Raw genomic sequence first — 23,267 nt, forward strand, 5'->3', positions numbered from 1 at the left:
TCAATAGAATATCTCGTCACTGTTCTGGCAGAAGACACTAATTCGAAAAAATGACATATTGAGTTAGTTATACCAAAATGTTCCTTATTTCAAACTTTACCGTCTGGAAACCTTTTTAATAAATAAACATTCTTTATTTTAAAGTCATCCTTTTTACGATTACTTAATAAACTCACATGATTGACCATTTCATACATTTTAACAACTTCAAAGTCAAATTACTCAAAACTAGTATTCTCCAGTTAGTGTGTTCTGCCAGAACAGAGACGATCTATTTCTTGTATCAGAAAAATACCCGTTCGGTATAGCGATTCGATATTGGTATGCTTAAAATAAATGAAATTAGGTTGAAAATATTTTAGTGCAGCTGAGAAATTAAATATAAATACCGCATTCTCTATATTCTATACTTTCGAACTAATTTCATTCATTATGGTTATGTCTTAATTGTATTTATTTAATAATCGTTAATTTGTCTGTCCCGCAAAAATCAGAACGTCTGGCAACGCTGATCTGGGCAGCCTCACGAAGAGGTTTTTTTAACAGATTTTTGTTTTACAAGAAATAAATATTAGTCACTTGCTCAAACATTTTAGGTCCGTACACTCAATCCGAATACACGTCAAAAAACAACACGTGAATTAGGGACTATTGACATTATAAGCCTGATACATAACGATCGATACATGATCATTGAAGTAACACTATTTTGTATAATTATGATATCGTATAATATACATCATATAATTAACTATTTAATGAACACATACAATATGTTTATGTCAAATTAATTAAATTTTCTTTATTCTAAAACTTTGAATATTGCCATATTACGTTTTATACTTTTATGATTTTTTTAGATTTACAACCCTAATTTACCAAACAATGGCAGTTGGTTATTTAAGTGACCGTTATTATACTGCTGTGCGGTTATCGCGAGTGAAAGTATTTTAAGGTATTTTTTTTATAATCATAGTTCCCTTAAATTCTGAAGTTCTAAATAATTTATTGATTCTGTGAATTGTTTTTGACCGCGATACAAAACTTAACTCATTTAGATAACATCATTTCAGTCATCAAATAACGTTTCCTTAAAGTGAGAACAAACGTCAGAAAAGTTTGTGTATATTAATTGTTATCGCCTATATTTTTAAAGCTTTTTTTATCGTGGTTATCTATTTAATAATTAGAATGAATAGGTTGTTGATGTTTTATTAAACTAACTAAGTAGTTAAAAACGCTTATATGTAAACGACGTAAAATGATAGAAGTAAAACAGTGATTTCAAAATGTGATGTCCCGCAATTTTAAGTTTATTATCCGTAAAAATCTTCTTAATAACAATATATTTTTATTATAAAATGGTAATACGCTTTTTGTGTTCATTATTTACACATCTCATGTGTACACACTAAATGTATACATATAAATTATTCATTAAAAAGCGTATTTATTTGACAACTAAAACACTTGTTTCAATTAATTTCGCCATTCGTTAAACTTAATTCACTTGAAATGCATTCATTAATTTTTCTATAATGAAATGCCTTCAGTTATATGACGCATAAATTCACTTTTTTTATAATAAGTTCGATTGTACCTAGGGTCCTAAATATAAAAAAACTATATTAAAATTATCACCGGTTAAAATTAAATATACTAAATACAATTTTCGTCGTTCATACGACATAATTTTCAGGTATATATAAATATTCAAATATTTTAAAAACATTCGTCTTAAAAAATACGTGATAATGGATTTAACAAAAAATACTTCTCAAATAAAATAATCGTAAAGCCTTAGAAGTCTGTATGTCTGGAAAACATTACCGTATGTCTTAAAAGTTTAATGCGGCGTACGATTTTCCAGGCTTTGTATGATCGAAGTGGCCCGAATGACAAAAGGCGTAAGATATGTCGTTGCCGAATTGCCTTTACGACGTTTTGCAAAACATCGTATATCAGAAAGGTAGCGAAGGCTGTCGCAATTTTCGCATTACCCACCTGATCCGATGTGTCATCGTAAAAGAAAGACGAAAAGTGAATTATACTTGTGCACTCGATGTCCATAAAAGCTCAGAAGCTGGTGGGAGCTTTTATGTTTGTTTTCGGATGATTCGTCGTCGAAAAATTATTATATGGTGAATCATACACCCTTATAAAACGTGTTCATATACAATGTTAAAAAATACATCTTAATGCTATAACTGTAGTATGTTAGAATACGGCCATTCATACTGGTGACAGCTGATATTAATTATTGATTTTTCTTTTCTTTAACGTTGAAGTGTAAAGTTACAAAAATATTTTTAAATTAGTGTTACTGACAATTATTGAGAAAAAATCATCTAACTTATATAAGATTCTCAACTATTGATATTTAAATTATTTTATTAAAGTTGAAAAGGCCCCGATAATTATTAACTTGTTGAACGCGGAGCTTTTTTTTTATTTATTAAGGAAACAAACAGTTACATAATATTGATTACAAAAATTTTAAATATACTAATGAAAAGTTATTGCAACCAGCCAAGTTTCCATAATTTCCATAAAACAGCTTTTAATTACTTTTTAATTACCGCATTTAAATAACATGCTAATTATATCGAATGGCCAATTAATTAGGTGTTCCGTCCGCGTGGAAAGGATTAATACATGATGAATGTACCTACGTAATATTTGACGCGAAAATATTGTTTTTCTATTGTCTACACAAATTTATTTAGCCACATTTCGTTCTGAAACATCTTAACAATGTTATAATACAAAAAGTTCTCTTAAGGATATGTTTAAGAAGTAAATTTCTTTGTACTACATTGCTACGTTTGACTTTTCAGAAATGATTTTGTCAAATTGATCACGAACTATCTGCAAACGATGTATTTTTGATCCGAATGTTCGCTTTTTACTGTTGACATAAACAACTTCATATAATACTCAATGACACACAATATAAAATGACAGGGCAGTTTGTCTGAAGAAAAATGGAGAAAATTCTATAGAACGCTACAGAATTTTATAAAGATTTCATGAGATACGAAGGGATTAGATTTATTGTTCTAAAAAGATGGGAAGTACTTACATTCAATTCTTTTAATTTTATATGCTATATGGACATTTGATAAAAAGTAATTACCTATATAATAGTATATTTAAAATTATCAGCTTAGATAACGTTTGATGAAAATATTTATAGACTATAGATTATACTCATAGATATAATTATACTTTAAAATGTGGCAGAATGAGCTGTTCAGGATAATATCACAGCGGTTATACAGATAAGATGTAAACTGTAGAAAGGTTCTCAGATTGCAAGTTAAATATTTAACAGAGACAGAAAGGATCTTAAAAAAATTTGAAACAAAATTATTTAGATGCAAAGTATGTAGCCTGTTCACTAAAAATGAAAAGATGACTCTCAAAAATACTAAAAAAACATTAAAATGAAAAATTAATTAAATACCACTTGAACAATTACAATTTTTTTGTTTGATCTAATTAATTTATCATAGTTTATCATAATATGAAACTATCATCGTACATATTACAGTAAAAGTAAAAGTATAAACATACTTAAACGTCCAGAGTCATAACTCATATTTTGTAATTTTGTTATTTTTGTGTAAAATATACCAAATTATTCTAAAGGCATTAATGTATAATAAAGATATATAGTTGGCTATCAAAAGTCACTTTAAGCCATGTTGACTGTTGGTGTCATAACTCACATTTTTCAATGACTAATGTGAATTCTGTCCTTTATAACCAACCAGGGAGTTCTATTTCTCATATTGTGCTGTGTGTCTGCAACCTAAGCAGTATTTTATAAATATATATTTTTTTAAATATTGTAAATAGACTCACCCACTCATTAATATTCAAGGGAGTTCAATACTTTTCTTCAAATTACAAAAAAACTGTGCTCTGGTTTTTTGCGTATATCTCAAAACTCGTTTTTTGTAATATGTGAGTTATGACTCTCGGCAACTCTATTATATATTTAAAATAAACATCGTCAAAAAATATTAAAATGCATCTTCTCAATATAATCGTTTATAACTTACGCCAATATTTTAGGTACCTATTTTTTTCCAAATTTGGTTTAACAAAGATAAAGTAACCATTGCTCACTTTTAATCCATATTATAATTATAATATGATTGTTAATTAACTATTCAACGAATAATTCACAAAATTTAAGAATGTAACATTCTAATAATTGAAAATACATCATTTTGAAAACACTTCTGAGAAAATATATTATATCCAATAGAAAAAAATCTTTTTCGAAAAAAAGTAACTCAGTTGGGAAAGCGCTTCAGAGAGTATTAAGAGGCATTAATTAAAATCTGTCGCAATTAAGTATGGCACCTATAGCATAGTGGTTTATGTGCGTGAAACTCGAGAGATGCAGGTTCGATTCCTGCTGGGTGTCTTACTTTTTTCAAAAAAGATTATTTCTATTGGTTATAATATATTTCCTCAGAAGTGTTTTCAAAATTATGTATGCTCAATAATATGATTATGACCAGATAATAATGTTGAATAAAGAATAATGTACATGTAAATCCATATTGACTTAACATAATAAGAGATTGGATATTTTTGACAAATGACAAATGACAATTTTACAGTGCACGAATCTACAATAACCCAATTTAAGCAATCCCCTTTCAGCTTCTCTTCCATATTACTTATGCATAAGCTCCATACAAAATAAATTATTTTTAACGTGGCTTAATAATCGCAAGTTATCAACTTCGATAAAATTTATTTGGCCTTATTTATGATGCCACATCCAAATTTCATTTTGCACGAGAAACCAATTACGGTGTATCACTGTCTGGGTCAATGGATCTGAAAAGTTGATGAGGAAAAGGGGAATTATTGCATTCAACACTTAAAATATGAATAAAGAGTTATCAATGTGCAGTACAGTAAAAATAGTCCTTTACTTCTCTAGTAATTTACTTCTTCTCTATTATATTTAGAAGGAATATAAAAGACAAAAAATATTGTAATTACGAGATGTTATTTATCACTAAAATGTATATATTGGTGGCACAAATATTGTAATATTTACTTGTATGTGTTATATTAATTAAGCGGTGATCTCTTAAAATCATAGAAACCTCACGATTATCGTAATCTATTGCACACATAAAAAATAAAATAAAACATGTTGATGACGTCATAAATATTTTTTAACAATATTATATAAGTTAACTATGCAATTTTTGACAAGCTTACGGAAAACCGCACAAATAAAACAGTACGTTTGAAAAGAAAATATTAAATAAATATCCACTGACGGTGCTTTTAGTTTTTTACTATTGTAATTGTCCATGGCGTTATTTGTATCTAATTTAGCTTAAATATATTTGTTTACAATACTCAGTGCTTACAATTAATACTGTAGCTGAGTTGCTAGAGTTGCCATGCATTATGCAGTGGGTTGCAAGATCGATCCCGTAGCTTATCATAATATAAAAGTGAATGTGGTTTCTTATTGTTTTTTTCATTCATTCCTATTTAATAAACTATTCAATAAAACACTTTGTAACTTTATTTTGAGGTGTATTGGTTCTAGTGTACGGTTTTTCCATTTGTCGATTGGCAATAAATAATGAAATTCATAATTTATAATAGAATTACTTGATAAGAAATTAGCAAGTGATAGGTATCTATATTTGAGACTGCTGACAGGAAGTTAACAATAATAACCTTGCTTTTTAGACGACGTCGGGAAATTTTACTATTCATTCAGAAATAAATGTACAATTCATAAATACAACAAAGGGTATTTCCAAATTATCTATAATCAATGAAGAATGTTATTAATTATTAGCAAGTTCAAGTAAGATACAACAAACATCTTGGAGTGATCCGTGACGTCGGTTATTAGTTAAAATAATACCTACTTTGATTTAAAATACAAAAGCCGATCGCCAATAGTAGCTCAATTTGGAAAGCGTTTCAGTGAGTATTAAAAAGTTATTAATTAAAATTTGTCGCAATTAAGTATGACACATTTAGCATAGTGGACTATGTGCGTGGGCGCGATACCCAAAATATGCACGATCGATCCTGCAGGGTGTCTTACTTTTTTCAAAAAGATTTTATCTATTGGTTATAAAATATTAATTTCTCAGAAGTATTTTCAAAATTATGTATGTTTTTAAATCTTGTGAATTATTCGTTGATTAAAAAACAGTTTACATAAGCTTTGTTTATATTAGTATATTTTGCATTTAAAATGTCAACGGCATTTTTGCCTATTTATCGTGTATTGGTAATAGGATTACAATATTATGTTATATTAGAATTTGGGGCGGTCCGGAGCTCTAAACGTGCTGTTTCGATGCAATGTACTCATTAATGACGATTACGTATTTATGATACATTTTGATTTAAATGTAGATATCTTTATTCAAAATATTCTTTGATAATAGTTGTACCTATTGATTTAATGAACAATCGTTATATCGTCTCTGTTCTGGCAGAATACACTAACTGAAGAATACTAGTTTTGAGTTATTTGACTTTAAAACGTTGTATAAATGTTTTAAATGGTCTATCATACGAGTTTATTAAGTAATCGTAAAAAGGATGTCTTTAAAATAAAGACTGTTTATTTATTAAAAAGGTTTCCATACGGTAAAGTTTGAAATAAGGAACATTTTGGTATAACTAACTTAACGCTTTCGCTGCTGAAGAGATAATGAGATTTTATTTGCCCCCTTTAAAATGCACGTTAATTACATCGATCGGCCGCCTGGTCATTACGCACCGTGTGCGTCTTCCGCGTCCAAAGTATTAATATGTCATTTTTTCAAATTAGTGTCTTCTGCCAGAACAGTGATGATATTATGTTGAACATTTTTCTGTATTCTATAATCGCGTTAGCGTTTAATTTGATTTTTATTAAAATAATAGATTTTCCGTATTATCATAAATTTTACTGTAATCTATAGGAATAATGAATAATCGCTTGAATTTAATTAAAATATTCTATTGATAACTAGAGGACAACGATATTGGGCTGATAAAATAAATAATAGTACGTAATAATCCTAAAATGAAATATTACCAACCGAAAATTCTTATTGAAGATTTATGTAGATGGTCTGTGAACCTAATTTCTCTACAGATTCTATCATTGGTACTCAACATTATAGTTTACGGGTATAAGCAGATATTTTCAACACACTGATGTTTATATTTTAAAATATATTTATTTATGAAATATCAGGAATTGATTAATAAATAATTACGTAACAATGATAGATAGTAAGCAAAATTTTGCAAAGTAAGTACCTATAGAGGTAATATATAAAAACATCAAAAATAATATAATGAAGGTATATGTGTTACACCGAATGTGCGAAATTGACTATTACATGAAATGGGCAAAATTTTGGCTAATTCATGTAATAGTCAAGCCTGTTGCCTTATTCATGAATTGAGCTGCTGAGTACATGAATTCGCCACGGTATGGAATTCTTGAACTGTCAACATGACAGAAGAAAAAGTAAATTTAATACGGATGGTTTTATTAGTTATAATTGGACATAATATAATATTATTATTATTAGGTTAGGTTAGGTTAGGTTAGGTTTTGCAATTCTGAATTAAATTATTCAACTGAATGTCCATTTTGAAGTTAGCTATCAAGTGTCAACAAACTATCACAAACATTCAATCGACCATTGCACAATTGATACCCAAGCACGAATCAAATCGCGAAAATACTTTTCAATAAAATTCTTCCGTTATCATATTATAGATCTAGAATTTTTTGCGCATAGTTAATGGATATGAACGTCATTCAAATCAATGACATTTGACACATTTGTTTAGTTGCAAAAAATACCACGGAGCGCGATCATCTATTTTGACCATAGATAATATAAATGTACATTTTGACCAATCCATGAGCATTTGATACATTTAGTTTAGTTGCAAAAAATACCACCGTAGCGCTACTATCTAATTTGTCCAAGACATGAAGTAGGCAGAAAAATTACTGCCGATTTCACGCACTCTCCAGATATTAATTTGTCTAATTCATGAATAAGGCAACGGGCTTGCATTTTTCATGATTTAGGCAAAATTTTGCCCATTTCATGTTATATTCAATTTCGCACATTCGGCGTAACATATGCATTAACAATGGGATAATTCATGTAGTAAAAATAATTTAAAACTCAGTCTATTTACTGCAATCATACAAATTAAATAATTTAGAAAATATTGATTACCTAACCTTAATTGTGGTAAAAATGTTAACTAAACAATATACCTACGGCTTCACAAAAAATCACATCCATCATACGAAGACTGGTCAGTCGAGAGTGTTCTATTGAAGCGACTGGTGTCAATTAAATTTTGTGGTAGGTACTAAATAATATCATTGGTACAGCCAAAAGTTGGTAAGTCTCGAAATCATGTTATGGATTAATTGCAATTTCTCAGATATTGCACGCCAAATTGGTATTACAAATGGCAGGTTTGTTCTGCATATTGGGAGAACAAACCACTGATATTCTTGATTTCGATGATAGTTGAGAGGGACACATAGGTCAATACTATAAATAATGACAAAGTTCAAATTTACACCGAGTATAAAGTCGAAAAAAGATCGTAGTCAAATATATAGTAAGTAATATTACTCCATATGTTATTATTCTATTATATTTATTGACTTAAGTAATTCAGGCATTTTTTTAGTCTGTTAGAATGATAGATAAAAAAATTTAAATATGCAAGGTATATTTTACGATAAAAAACTGTTAATATTTTTTTAATTTGTATACAATATTTTTTTTTCGACCATGTCCGATCCTAATAGGATCATAATATGGGCCTCCGCGGAGGAGAGGTTTGTATGAACAGATTTTGTTTTTTACGAGAAATGGATGTCAGCCACTTGCTCAACCTATTAGGTCTATACCCTGACAGACAAAAATTGAAAAACAATATGTGTACTTGTACACCCACGGTGGTCACGCGGCTTAAGCGTTGGATTATCACGCCGTGGGTCCCAGGTTCGAATCCTGGGTCTGGAAAGTACACAATAATATTATTAGTATAAAAATAATATAAAATTAATAATTAATAAAACCCTAAATGGTTTATGGTTGCTATATTAATGATAGACGCATCTTGGATACAGTATACCAACAGCGTTTTGTCATACTTATATTTTTATTTGCATGGCAATTTAATTAATATGGCAGCTGTTTATGTAAATATATGTCAATAAACTGTAGACAATGTAAATATTATAATAACATGTTTTTATTACCAATAGTATATTGTGTTTACATACATAATTAATAAGTACTCGGATTAACTGTCCTTTATCGGAGTAAACAAAATTAAACTCTGTGTTTATTTAAATTCTGTTTAAAATCTGGCATCTGTTAGATTGGTATGTTATTCATTTCGCGCACATATCATTATATGCATTTTGCATATAGATACTAAACAATATGTCCAAAAACCTATTGTTTAGCGACATTTTATGCATCACCGTCGATATTATCCGTGTATAGCAGTGGCAAAGGGTGGAGGTAGGTTGTTAAGATCCGGCATAATAGTATTGTTAGTCAATGTGCTACTAATATAATATTATAGTCCAGTGGCGATGGGTGGAGGTAGAGGTTAGAATTAGTAGAGGGGTTACGGCCCGCAATACTGCACACTAAACTTTCTCTATCATGCGTATTTGTTTTCATTGACCTAAGACTACATTTTACAGATGGTGTCGGCTAGTTTTTAAAAATCAAATAAAACTTGTCTAAATCAAACTTTTTCTAAAGCACACTTTTTCATTCATACTTATTTGTTTTTGTTGGATTAAATATTACACATACTGTTGGTTAATTTCTTAATTTCATTAAGCCCTGCCTAAACCAAACTAGAATACATAAAAAATATTTTTCTTTTTATAAAATATCCAAAGTTATGTATGTTATGAATTGCATAATTTTAGTTATTTTATAGATAATCAAGTATTTTTTAATTATTATCTATCATGGCTCAGTTGTCGCAAGGTTTTTTTGAATTTTAAAAACTAACCATATCTGTAAATTTTTGTCTTATTTCAATGAAAACAAATACATACGTATGACTGACAAAGTTTAATGTGCACTATATTGCGGAACTTAACAGCTCACCTCCACCCTTCACCACTGGACTATATAGTAGCACACTGACTAACAATACCGTTATGCTATTATAATTCTATTAATTAAACGTGATATTATTTAATAACATCTTGCATAGATTTCACTTGATAACGTAGAGTAAATAGTAGAGGTATGTGCCATTAAAATATATCATACTTAAAACAAAACTTTTCAATATCATCTTATTAATTTTATTCTTGACCGCCTCTTCCACTAGCAATTTTCTTGTCGAGTGGGTCTTAGCTTCTACTTTCGTAAATAACTAACCCTTTCTATAATGCGACTCTCCTAAATTTGCCATTGTCCTTTTCAAGTAATACTTACAAAGATATGTTTGGGTTTAATATGAGTGCATTGTTTATCGAGTGCTTTGATTCACAACACAATGTGGATAATATCTAGATTGTTTTGTTAACTATAATAAGGATCTGTTGGTAAATTTGAATAATCTGCAAGCAGAAAAAATATTTTTTAATTTATTTTGAATATGAATTTAAAAAATCCAAATATCACCTATCATTGGGTCTATTCTATACTTATCGAACACTAAATTGATAAATAGTATCAAAATTAGGGTAGGTTTGTATCAAAATATTAGCACTTATTGTAACAATTACACGAAGCCGGTTTTTATTGTTGCAATAAATGCGATATTTTAACAGCAGCAAGATAGGTGCTGTTAAAATATAGCACTTATTGCAACAATAAAAACCGGCTTCGTGTAATTGTTACAATAAGTGCTAATATTTTGATACAAACCTACCCTAAGTTTGATAATATTTTTCACTTTATCACTTTAGCGGTCGATAAGCATAGAATAGAGCCACATATCAACTATCATTCCAACTATTTTTATTATTTCATAATATCAATAATTATTCAATTTTAAATCTGTATTATTTTCTTCAAGTCTAGTCAGAAAATAAATTGGTGTACCTAATATGAAAATTAGTATTGTACATTGTTTGCTAACCAAAATATATTATGTAAGTAATATATTTTTTTAAATTTTTTTTTAATTATCAAAAATTCTAGAATTCAAGAACATTGTGATTCTCAATACCTCGATATTGGTTTGTTGATTTCATTGAAAATCTTGTTCAATACATTTTATTCATATTTTTGAATTTATTAGATCATAGCTTATTTAATTAAGCTCATTTGGCACACAAAAAATAACCACGCATTTAACACATTCAGTATAACGTAACGATTCGGAACGTATTTTTTAACCTCTCTGTCCTATTGTTGTTTATGTTTGAATTAAGTTTTTTTACTGCCCCAAATTTTTAACCACAAAGTTATTTTATTTCTGGTAACAATTTATTTGAATTTAAACATTTTTTTTGATGGTTTTGATTTGAATTATCTTATATTATTTTTAAAAAATTCTAAACCAGGATTGGCAACACTGTTGCCATTTGGTGAGAATTATAAGGAAAAAATAATAAGAAAAACACTAAGGGAGGATAATGGTTTTTAATTTTGGTAAGCAAGCTTAACGTAATTTAATTACATGATATTATAATTGTTACACAATTTTACTTGAAAAGTACGGAACCAACACCTGTTGAATATATTATTTTTCGTCAAACATTAGCCCTTTCCAAGATTTGATGTTACGTATTAAAATATTTTAAGGTGATATAATTATAATGTATGAGGTATGAGGTTATAAACCCAATGAAAACTTAAATCAAATTTTGTAGTGTAAATAAAAAAAAAGTTTTGAATCGGATAATGCTGATTTCAAAAATTACCCCACCCTAAATCTCAATTTATGAACTCATAAAGGGTCGAAGCAGCCGTGAAGTTGCAGTTAAATACGCTTGAAATCAAAACCCTCTCGCTTTTTACTTCTTCTAGCGAAATAACGCGATTTCATCCCTCTGGGAAACTCATACTTTTTCATCCCCTAAGTCAAACCCGAGATCTCCAGGCGCGTGATAATGCCTGTATATATAGTTTTTGCGCTTTCTTCTTCCTTGAAGGGTGGTGAAACCAAAATTGTGTTATTTATTCACTACCTACTTACAATAAGCTGTTCACCTGATTGTCGGGCCATATTATGGACCATTGTCCATATTATAAAAGTTTCGATTTTTTTGCTATTAATAAATGACAGCAATATATTACTACCAATGGCCAAAATTATAACATAATGTTGTGTTGTTAGGCTGAAGTAAATGATTGCTGGTAATAAAGAATAACTAAAACTTAGATAATATGCCCGTAGATCAGGAATCAAAAATTGAGAGCATGGGTTGCCTATTAATTCTTTCAAGATTTAGAACTAACTCTCGTTGGTACTAGCAACTGGAAAGGCAATAACTATGTATGTTCATCCATGTCACTTTCAATTTATATGATCCACATCAGTGGGTCTATTCTATACTTATCGAACACTAAAGTGATAAATAGTATCAAACTTAGGGTAGGTTTGTATCGAAATATTAGCACTTATTGTAACAATTACACGAAGCTGGTTTTTATTGTTGCAATAAGTGCCATATTTTAACAGCAGCAAGATGGGTGCTGTTAAAATATAGCACTTATTGCAACAATAAAAACCAGCTTCGTGTAATTGTTACAATAAGTGCTAATATTTTGATACAAACCTACCCTAAGTTTGATAATATTTATCACTTTATCACTTTAGCGGTCGATAAGTATAGAATAGACCCACAGTAGAGTCTACTGAGGTCACTCGATTTATTGCTTTGTGAGTAAATAATTATATTATTTTTATTTTTTTATTAAGGAAATCAAACCGTTACATTGTAAAATAGTGAAAAGATATTGCAATCAGGAGAATTTCCATATATAACATAAATATAAAGAAATTACATTATAAAAATGACGAAAAATATTTATAAATTATAAACAAACATGCAACATTTTTTTAAATATTTATTTATTTATTTATTTAAGAATACAAAACATTGTGGACATAACAAATCTAAATTCAAGACGTACACAACATGAGATTTACATTATAAGTCAAACCTCACAAGAGAGAAGAAAATATAGAAAAAGAAATATATATATAATAACAATAATAACAAAAAAAAAATAATCAAAACATACTTAAGTACAATTTAATACAGAAAAATATAATTTTTGAGAACGAAAAATATACAATTTTATACGGAAAAATACAGTTTCAAAAATAAAATGCAAAGTACATCATTGAAAATGTCTAAATGTCTAAATGTGTTGAAAATATATAAGTACAATATATAATATAGGTATAATATATGAGAAGAATAAGAATTATTTAAATTTATACACAATAAATATAAATTATCTAAGATAGGACAGAAAACGAGAAAAAACATACATTTAATATTTGATTAAAGTCCAATAAGTATACAAAATTTTGAAGATAGCGCGTTTAAACCAAATAGGTAAAGAGGAATACGTATTGTAATTTAAAGAAGAGCACCGAATAAAAGAGTTTTGTGCATAATTAGAATCACTACGACTGACATGCTAAAAAGCTTGGTTTCACGTAAATCTTGATGGACACTCGAAATTCATCCTTTCGAGTAGGTTTGGCGAGTCAAAAAAACCATTAATAATTTTGAAAAGAAATTACTAATCAGATAGAGAACGTTGACTTTCCAAAGATGGTAACATAAAAAAATGCAGTTGTCAAAATATAATTAGCTATGTCGTTTCTGTCATAATTGTAATAACTTATTTCAAATTTCAAACTGCATTGTGTAGATTATACAATGCTGGGAAAGTCATATAATTATACAAATGAAACGCAATAATATAATATGATAGTTTTTTTTATTTGAAAAAGAGAGTCGCGCTTTGTGCCTAAAGAATAGAAAAGGAATGACATTGATTTTATTGATTTACAAAAATGTTAATTGTTTGTTTTTGAAAGAAAAGTTTATCCGCAATAAAATATACACCTTCATAAAATATTTCGTGACATTAAATTGTGTCCAACAATTTCCCGTTAAATGGCGAGCGACCAAAAGTTTTAAAAGAGCAAACATTTTAACCTAGACCTTTGAGACATTTGTCTGTTCATGACAGTTAAGATTGCCGGTACGCATAATAAAGACTCTTTAGAAATTATCAGAATTACAAAGTTTATTTCTTCGAACCGAGTTCCAAACAATTGAAAAAAGAATGATAACTGCAAAACTTTGTTTATTCACACACAATGACAAAAGGATCCAAAGCAGTTTAGTGAATCAATATTTTGCCATACACTGAAAGAAAATTATAAGCAGTAGCGCTGTCTATAATAAGAAAAGATTCGATAGAGTTATTAAATAATGATATATTTAAAAATAAAAAAGATTATTTTTGTTGGAATTCAAAACTAAGTAAAAAGTTTTTAATTCTGTTATTATTTACGTCACAAATGAAGAGGCGCTTAAATAAATAAATCAGATTTTTACCATGTCCGATCCTAAGAAGATTATAGAGTTTAGGTTTGTAACAACAGATTTTGTTTTTATATGAGAAATAGATGTTAGCCACTTGCTCAACCTATTTAAGTCCATACTTTGACTCCAAACATACCTTGAAAAACAATGTGTATTTGCCAGACCAAGGATTTGAACCTGGGACCTACGATATTATTAGCCGATGCGTTAGCCACTTGGCCATCTTGGATGATAACGTTACTGATAGATATCATAAGTTATAGTGGAATATAAGATTGTTTGTAAAAGCATTTTTTTATTGAGCGATGTGTATTTTTTTATCCACTATTTAAACACCAGTCAACTATCAATAGGCTAATTTGAATTTGGATGGGTTTTATGAAATAAAGGGTTATATAGATATTGAGACCCATCCCAACTAATAATTAATAGTTTTAAAAAGTTTTTGTTGATTTCGTGTATTTATGTTCAAGTAACTGCTCTTATAATGAATATATTGAAAGTATGAAGATATTATGTCTTAAGACGGGGCTGTAGTTGGAATTTGATTTTTGTTCTTTTTTTTAGTTTAGTTTTTATTTAAAGAAAAGAGAAATGCTACAAGATCTAATGACATATAAGTAACTATATAATTTACACTATTATACGCGTTTAAGTTATTAAAAATACAATAAAAAAATCAACAGTATATTTTATTGTCTATCTACCACTATATTATATAATATTGTAGTAATATATATCGTTGAAGGACTTAATATTTGATTATATTGTACAATTATTTTTATCATTATATCTATAGGTTAATAAGGTTTCTTCGAACACGTTGGAGAGATTATGAATAGTTTATGATAATGTATTTTTAGAGCCTTTAATTCATTACAAAAAAGTGTTTAGAGTAAAATTTTTCATGTTTCAGTATTGTTTTTGTATTTACATAATGTACTATTTTAAATAACATATTGATTGATTAAATATTTTAATATGTAATAATTATTACAAATTATTTAGTACAGTAGTACTGCACTCCCTTTTGATCTAGTAAAGTTTATATTAACCAATACTATCGAATGTATTGATACGTAAACAGGGATCAAAACCAATGCTAAATTTGATATAGTATAATTTTATTCTATTGATGGTGCTAACTCCACAAGTTCATATCTCGTGCCTGAGGTTAAGGAAGATTGGCAGAAATTACACAAAATTATTTATCCGACTTAAGCCTTTGCTTCGTATTTAGCGAGGAAGAAAATCCTTTATGCCGAGTTTATCCATGTGTAATAATAGAGGTTTGCAATCCACTTGGCGGCTTTTAAGTAGATTCACAAATATTTACACTATTGTGGAAAAGTTTATCATAAACGAGTAATAAAGTTACTTCACCATGGCTTATTCATACAATAATACATAAATAATTATATTATACCTACACACGTACGCTGAATTAATTTAATGAGAAACACAACAAAGTTTTTTAAGATATTAAACCCGTAAAAAGTTAACTAAAAATAATGAAGACTAATAGTCTTAAAATTATTTATTTATTTAAAAAAAATAGAAATAAATACATTTACCAAGCGTTCACCATATTATACTAATCTGGCACCAACAGAATATTTTTTGCGGAAACGGTTTATTATAAAAGATCATATCGAAAAGATGCTTGATTTATTCTATGATTCAAAACTGAAAGACATCTATCACTAACGAATTGAAAATTTTGGGTGTAGGACGATTTGGCGCCGGAACAACTGGGCGCCATGCAATTCTAAAATAAATAGACTTTCGTGAATTATAGGTACTTATTATTCTGTAATAACTACTAAAATTTAAATAAGCACACGTAAATAATGATTTGATTGTGGCGATGAGAAGAGAGTCCTTTTATTTTTATAAAAAGCCTGAGTTAGAAACTGATTAGAATAACTCGTCTACTTTCTGTATAAAATCGTAACGAACATCTATTTAATTCATTCGATAGTGCGGCGCCCAATTATCCTGGCGCCCAGTTGTCCCATTCCCAAAATTTTAGGGTCAACATGGGAAAGAATTTCATGTATTTTTGTAATATTTCAATCATTAATTATTTATATTAGTATACTTTTTTGTAGTTTTGCTATGTATGTATTGTTTTTTTCTTTATAGCTTATGCGACATTGAGATCTGGCGGGTATAGTCTCATTAAAAGTTTAATTGAAATATTGAGTTATAAATCTTTTAGAAAACAAGATTGAGATACATTCCAAAGTCATTTTACGTGTCTTAATAGAAGACATTGAAGACATTTTCATTTTGCCTTGCATTCCTAATATAAGTAATACGTTTACGACACTAAAGCAATGTATTTGGAAGATTTGATTGAATAATGATGAAAGATGCAAATCTCAGTGTGACATAATTATTATACGTACCTACATTATTGTTAATAGCACACGTCAAAATAAGTCATCGTGCTTATATCCATAATTTTTCAATGTACCAGCGTGCAGAGTATTATTTCCTCTATGGACACTATACAATATTATTATGCTAGAGATACATTGTGTTAATTAAACTAAAACATAGCATTACTTAACTTAATACAGTAATAAAGAGACTGCATATTATAATAGGAATAAAAACACAAGTAATATAATATTTGAAATACTGCCTTAAATATTAAAGTTACAGTTAGTGATATATGATACCTACTAAAAGATGGGTTTAAGAAATACCTGTATCAAGCTCAGATGATAACTCAATGAGCGAAGATGCGAATCATAATAAAACAGGTCCAAAAGTGTGTCTGAAAAACTTTCACGTCTCGATAAACGTACTACCCTTAATTTATTGCCTATAGGAAGTTATAGAGGTGGCTATAAGAGCTACGTGCGATCGTTCTATCTCCCTCGTCATCTCGGGCCGGATGTACCGGGGGGATGCGACGTCGGATCGTTTCCTTCCGTTTCCTTCCCCCACCCCGGGGCACCGCTCGGCTGGCTAACTTTATTGCCATCTACTCAATTATGTGGCAACTTATGGCTAATTAAAACATCGGCGTCGTTCGACTAGACGCCTTGGGTGATGATTATTGCCTGTGTCGGGGAAAACGACGCGATATTAAGCCGTAGAAATGAATGACATTTGCGGCGACAATAACTGAAGAGCTGAGCAGAAGAGGGCCGTAAGTACTGAACAGCGGATATGAGAAACCCGCGCTTAAATATGGTGATGCTATTATATCTGTACTTGAGAGCCGTGTAACGCTATCGGGAAAATGCAGTATATAATTTTTAAATTAAATGTATTTACGGAATTATTGTTTTAAGAATTTTCGATATTTGTTATAAATATACGAAAAGGTGAATTTTCAGAAACAGAATACAGGTATGTTATGTATTTTAATATATCAGTATGCGCAAGAGTATGCAAGTGATATTTGATGTCATGATAAACAAGTTTTAAAAGTACTATCACGATATAATGCCACAATCTTAATTAGTCCCCTCTTTTATCCAGGTCCTCAATTATATTACAAGGCAATAATATTTGTAGATAATAAGACTCGATTTTTGTGATATGGCATCTCTACAAATTTGCAAAATAAGTATTCATTTTTTTTCTATATTCATTGTGTACTTATTTTTATAGAAAGGTAAATACCAAAAATTATTCACTTTAATTATATATTCTATAAAATTTGATTGGTTCTTTTTTTTTTAAAATTAAAGTACCTATCGATGAAATAATAACTGAATACCACCAATGATATGTCTAATGATTTTCTGTAATATCATTTTAACAAAGAATGGTATATATTATTATCTTAATTAAGACATTTATAATGCATTTCTTCACCAAATCGTAGTGGTTGAAATGACAATATGATGTAGAAGTTTTTTTCAGAATGTGTTGTAATAAAAAAAAATCATATGAATCCCTCTAGCTAGATATCGTGCAAGCTATTAATTAAATGGAAAAAATAAGCTTGACATATAATATTATATTAAATCATTATAATATTAATTAGAATATTCAAATTCTGGAAAATTTGAATTTTTATGCACTTGTAAATTACATGCGTGGTCGCTAAAATTCTATTTTATCGTTTAATTTGTATTTTTTTTTTAAATTATTGTTATTTTTTTTATTTTATTTATTTTCTATAAATATATTTTTTGCTTTGTTTTGTTTTTTTTTCTCCGCTAAGTTGATTTATCTGTACTGTTTATTCTAATTGTCATGTTGTGAACATCTTGAATTAATAATTTGTTATATTGTGCTCAATGTGTCTTTTTTAAATAAATAAATTATGGTAAATATAGAAAACATTCAAATTTCTTCCAAATTACCATCCAAATGCAGTAGTTATACCAAAAAAATGTCTGATATCTACATTATTCCCGATTTAAAATGATGTCATTAACAATAATATTCTTTTATGTTACCTACCTATAATTGATTCATACGATGAGAAAAATACACACAAAATTCTTAATTTTGGTATTTTATAAGACACGGATCACAATTCATTTAGTTAATTTATATTTACTACTTATAATACTATATGTATAGTACATAATATAACGAGAATATTATTATTCAAGATTCTCTTCGCAACAAAGTTGGGACAAATTTACGCTTCGGAGAACATTCATTGCACTGAAAAGAGCACAAGTCCTTTATATTATATTTAGTATCAGAAAATGTATGATAAGTTTATATTTATAACTTAAACAATCTTACTATGTATATTGCTCTTAACTAAGTAATATGTGAGAATGAACAACCATTTATATTCTATACTAATAATTAACAATGTCTGCGAATTAGAAATATTTGCCTTTTTGTCAAGATTGTTAAATCTTGTGAATAAATAATTCGTTAAATAAAAAAAAGTTCATAAGAATATTAGGAAGTGTAAGTATGTTATAACTAGAATTTGTAAAGATGCTGATACTGGTTAGTTATTATTAAAGTAATATCGATACTTTGATTTAAAATACAAAAGCTGATTTCCAAAAAATAACGCAATTATTTAGAAAGCTCTTGAAAGAGTATTGTAAAAATACTAATTAATATCGTCACAATCAGAAATGACGCACATAGCTTAGTTAGAAGAGCATATAGGTACAACTTCAAGAGGCGCAGATTTGAATACCACTAGGCTTTTTTCTAGTGATTATATAATTAAATTAAATTTGAATTATTCGTTGAATAAAAAAATAGTTAATTGAATTATTAACATGTTCAAGTAAGTTACAACAAAGAATCTTTTTAAAATTCTCTTTAAAAAAGTTAGTTATTAAGGTAATTGATACCAATCTTGATTTAAACATACAAAAGCCAATTGTCAATAGTAACTCAATTTAGAAAGCGCTTCAGAGAATATTGTATGAGCCATTAGTTAAAATTCGTCGCAATTAGATAGGAGGCCTATAGCATTGTGGTCGATGTGCGTGGGCGCGAATTCTGAGAGACGCAGGTTTGATTCCTGATAGATGTCGTATTTTTTTCAAAAAAGATTTTTTCTATTGGTTATATTTATTTTCTCAGAAGTGTTTTAAAATTATGTATGTTTAATATTAATACTTTGATTTAAAATACAAAAGCTCACTGCCAAAAAGTAATGAAATCTTAAAATCGTTTTAGATAGAGAGTATTGTAAAAACTACTAGTTAATAACGTTGCAATCGGCACGAATCCCAGGGACATGGGTTCGAATCCCGCTGGGTGTTATTTTTTTTAAATGATTTTTCTAGTGGTCACCTATATACTTATTTCTTTGAGGTATTTTTAAATTATATGTTAAATAAAAAAAAATAGTTAATTATTAATAACCAAGTTTTCAATTGTATTTTTAAGTATGGGGTAATAAATTGTTAGTAAAACTCTAATGGTGAGTAAGTAAGTGATATCAAAGATATTATTTGATATCTATTGACCGACTCACCTCAGCTGGAAAAGTGTATCCATTGATGCTGTGTTCTGATCCATATGAGTCATGGAGACCGTAATGTATGTGAATCTCGTGAAACTGGTATTTGTAGGAGAGCGGTCCACCGGTGATGTTTATGTGGTGACGCGTGTCGTTTTCCACTGTGAATATCACCGAATGACCTGTGTTTGATATCATTCCATTTATCTGTGAACAATAGAAAATATAATGTTAATACAAACAATAAAATTGTAAGCATGTGAAATTTTTATTTAATACACATATATTATATTATATTAATTACATAAGAGAAAAATCAGTTTTTATTGAGATGCAATATATCGTCGTTTTTCCTTTATACGATCTTCGATAACTGAGATACCTACTCAAAGAACATCCGACTGAAATTTAAATTATCAATCAGTAGCGTCCGCGATAGCTGAGCGGTAATGTATTGGATTATATTCGAATCCCTGGTTTGGCAACATCAGATGTTGTTTTTATTATATATGTGTTGGATCCAGAGCACGTGAACAAACACATGAAAAAATTGAGTAACACCCATTTGTTATAAAACAAAAATCTGCTAAAATACTTCTTTGTGAAGCAACCTAGATCCACGTAGGATGAATTAAAAAAGACAGTAGCTGGCTCAATATCGTTAGAGTAACTTAATTGAAAATCACTAACGGCTCGTCTAATTCCTAAACAGTTTGCAGTGCGTTTGTGATTTTTAACTGGATATCCAATATGTATGGATATGTGTAAATATACGTAAGTATGTGTGTTTATTTTTATATATAAAAAATAATAAACTATCAACAAAAAAAAACTTTAATAAGAAAGAAGAAGACAACGCCACTATATTGTGAACGAGATTATATGATACAAATATTACATTAATATTGACTGTAGAAAGGAAAAAGGACCTAACCCTCAGTTTTTTCAAAATAGGTTTTATTGGATAATAATGTTAAACACGACTAAATACACGTTGTGTTCAAAGGATGTAAGCTGAAAATGCTAATTTATTATCTAAATGTAGCTCGCATTTTTTTTTAAAGAATTGAGAGAAGTGGGAGAAACGAATTAACCATAATTTTTGTTGGTGTTAATTTAATTAACTCAATAATTAGTATTAAACTGGGAATATAAAAACCAAATTATTAATTAATATGCACTTCACGGTTATATCTATTTTGAAAATATTAACTTATACCGAAAACTATAACAAAGAAAATCGGTGTGTGTACTTATGTACGCGCGTTAGAAGTTATACTTCTTTGGCGTAACAAAATAAAATAATCGCACACCGCGTTAGTCAAAATTCACATCAACCAAAAATATTCAAACAGTTAGAAAATAGTTTTCACAATATAAACTGAATACGTAATACCAAACAAAAGTAACGTATCTATCCAACTTAAAAATATTAAGCTTAGTTTTGACTGCTAATCACATATAAAAAGGAGTAGGCACAATTCACAACGCGAAAGAATATTTTTCACCAAGCAAAATAATCCATACTATGGTCACTATGGTCGGCTATGATCACATCATTGCGCGAGACGTCATGATTCATATCTGTCAAATAATAAAGTATGATATAAGATAAAATTGAAGTTTTAATAGCCTCACATCAATAAAAATTAGAAAAACGGAGGGCCGCTTATTGGAGTGCCGCTAGTAATTATTTATCGTTGTTTTTATTTTATTTTAGCCAACAATAACAGATTCGTTTCTTAGGCAACGGAAAAATTCTTCGTACAAATAATAATAAATTCGCTGCATAGATAACTGTACAATTCTAAACTATAATATTATACTGTATAATCGTCACGGTTGCATTATCATACTGTGACGTAAATGCAGTGCGTTCGGCTGATAACCGAACAATCGTGGTTCGAATCCATTCGAGTGCGACTTTTTTCGTGTGAGAAAATAAATTATGTGTTACATGTCACACGACAAAAATACACTCTCATCTGATTTTCCAAACGCGCCTAAAGAAGTATAACTTTACAAACTTTTTGTTCCTTTCTACAGTTGATATTAAATTGACATAATGTACTTTCTCGTTCTATTTTAATTATTGTCCGAGGATCGAAACACGTCGCCCAATTATTGGACTTTGGTTACAATAGTATACCGTTCCGAAAATAGATTTATTGCCCGGAATAGCTGTCAAAATAAATGACTCAATTAAAGTAGAATTGACAAAAAACATTTTTTCAATAAGTACCATCATTATCCAATTAAACTAATATTTAGCGAATTTCGTAAACTTATATATTATTACAATACGTAAGCGATAACAATTAGGTATTTTTAATACATATGTTTTACCTTACGTGATTTTCAGGTGAAGAAAATATCTGATAATTTTTAATAAATTATACTGAAAATATTCTAATAAGTATTTAATTTAAATTTAGTGATTTCTTTAATAAATCACACGTTGATGTCACCACCAGAAAGAGTAAATTAATATTAAAAATATATTTTTAATTCGATAAGAACACGTATTTTCTTTCATATCAACAAAAAATTGCAATGTCTTTTAAAATCCCACGAAAATGAAACGCGCTACGTTTTAAGTAAACGGAAAATCGAGATGTAAGCAAGTGGGGGATACCTCTGCTGTCTTGCGGAGGGGCATAGGTGGTTAATGTTAGTGAAACGACCTTTGGTCTCTTCTCCCTTAAGAATATTCCCTGTACAGCAATAAAAGCTAAATCACGG

At 28.9% G+C, this 23,267-nt stretch overlaps 1 protein-coding gene across 1 annotated transcript in view; it reads right to left on the reverse strand.

The window, feature by feature from the left end:
• Window positions 1-23,267, reverse strand: part of CARPB (Carbonic anhydrase-related protein B) — a 442,936-nt gene that overhangs the window by 122,044 nt on the left and 297,625 nt on the right. The window contains exon 4 of the mRNA XM_085958793.1: window positions 20,541-20,732. Coding sequence (XP_085814919.1) covers window positions 20,541-20,732 — 192 coding nt within the window. The remainder of the gene's footprint in view (window positions 1-20,540; window positions 20,733-23,267) is intronic.

This window comes from Rhyacophila brunnea, unplaced genomic scaffold, assembly GCF_057557595.1.
Source record: "Rhyacophila brunnea isolate RB1 unplaced genomic scaffold, BYU_Rbru_1.0 scaffold_8, whole genome shotgun sequence".
NCBI lineage: Eukaryota > Metazoa > Arthropoda > Insecta > Trichoptera > Rhyacophilidae > Rhyacophila > Rhyacophila brunnea.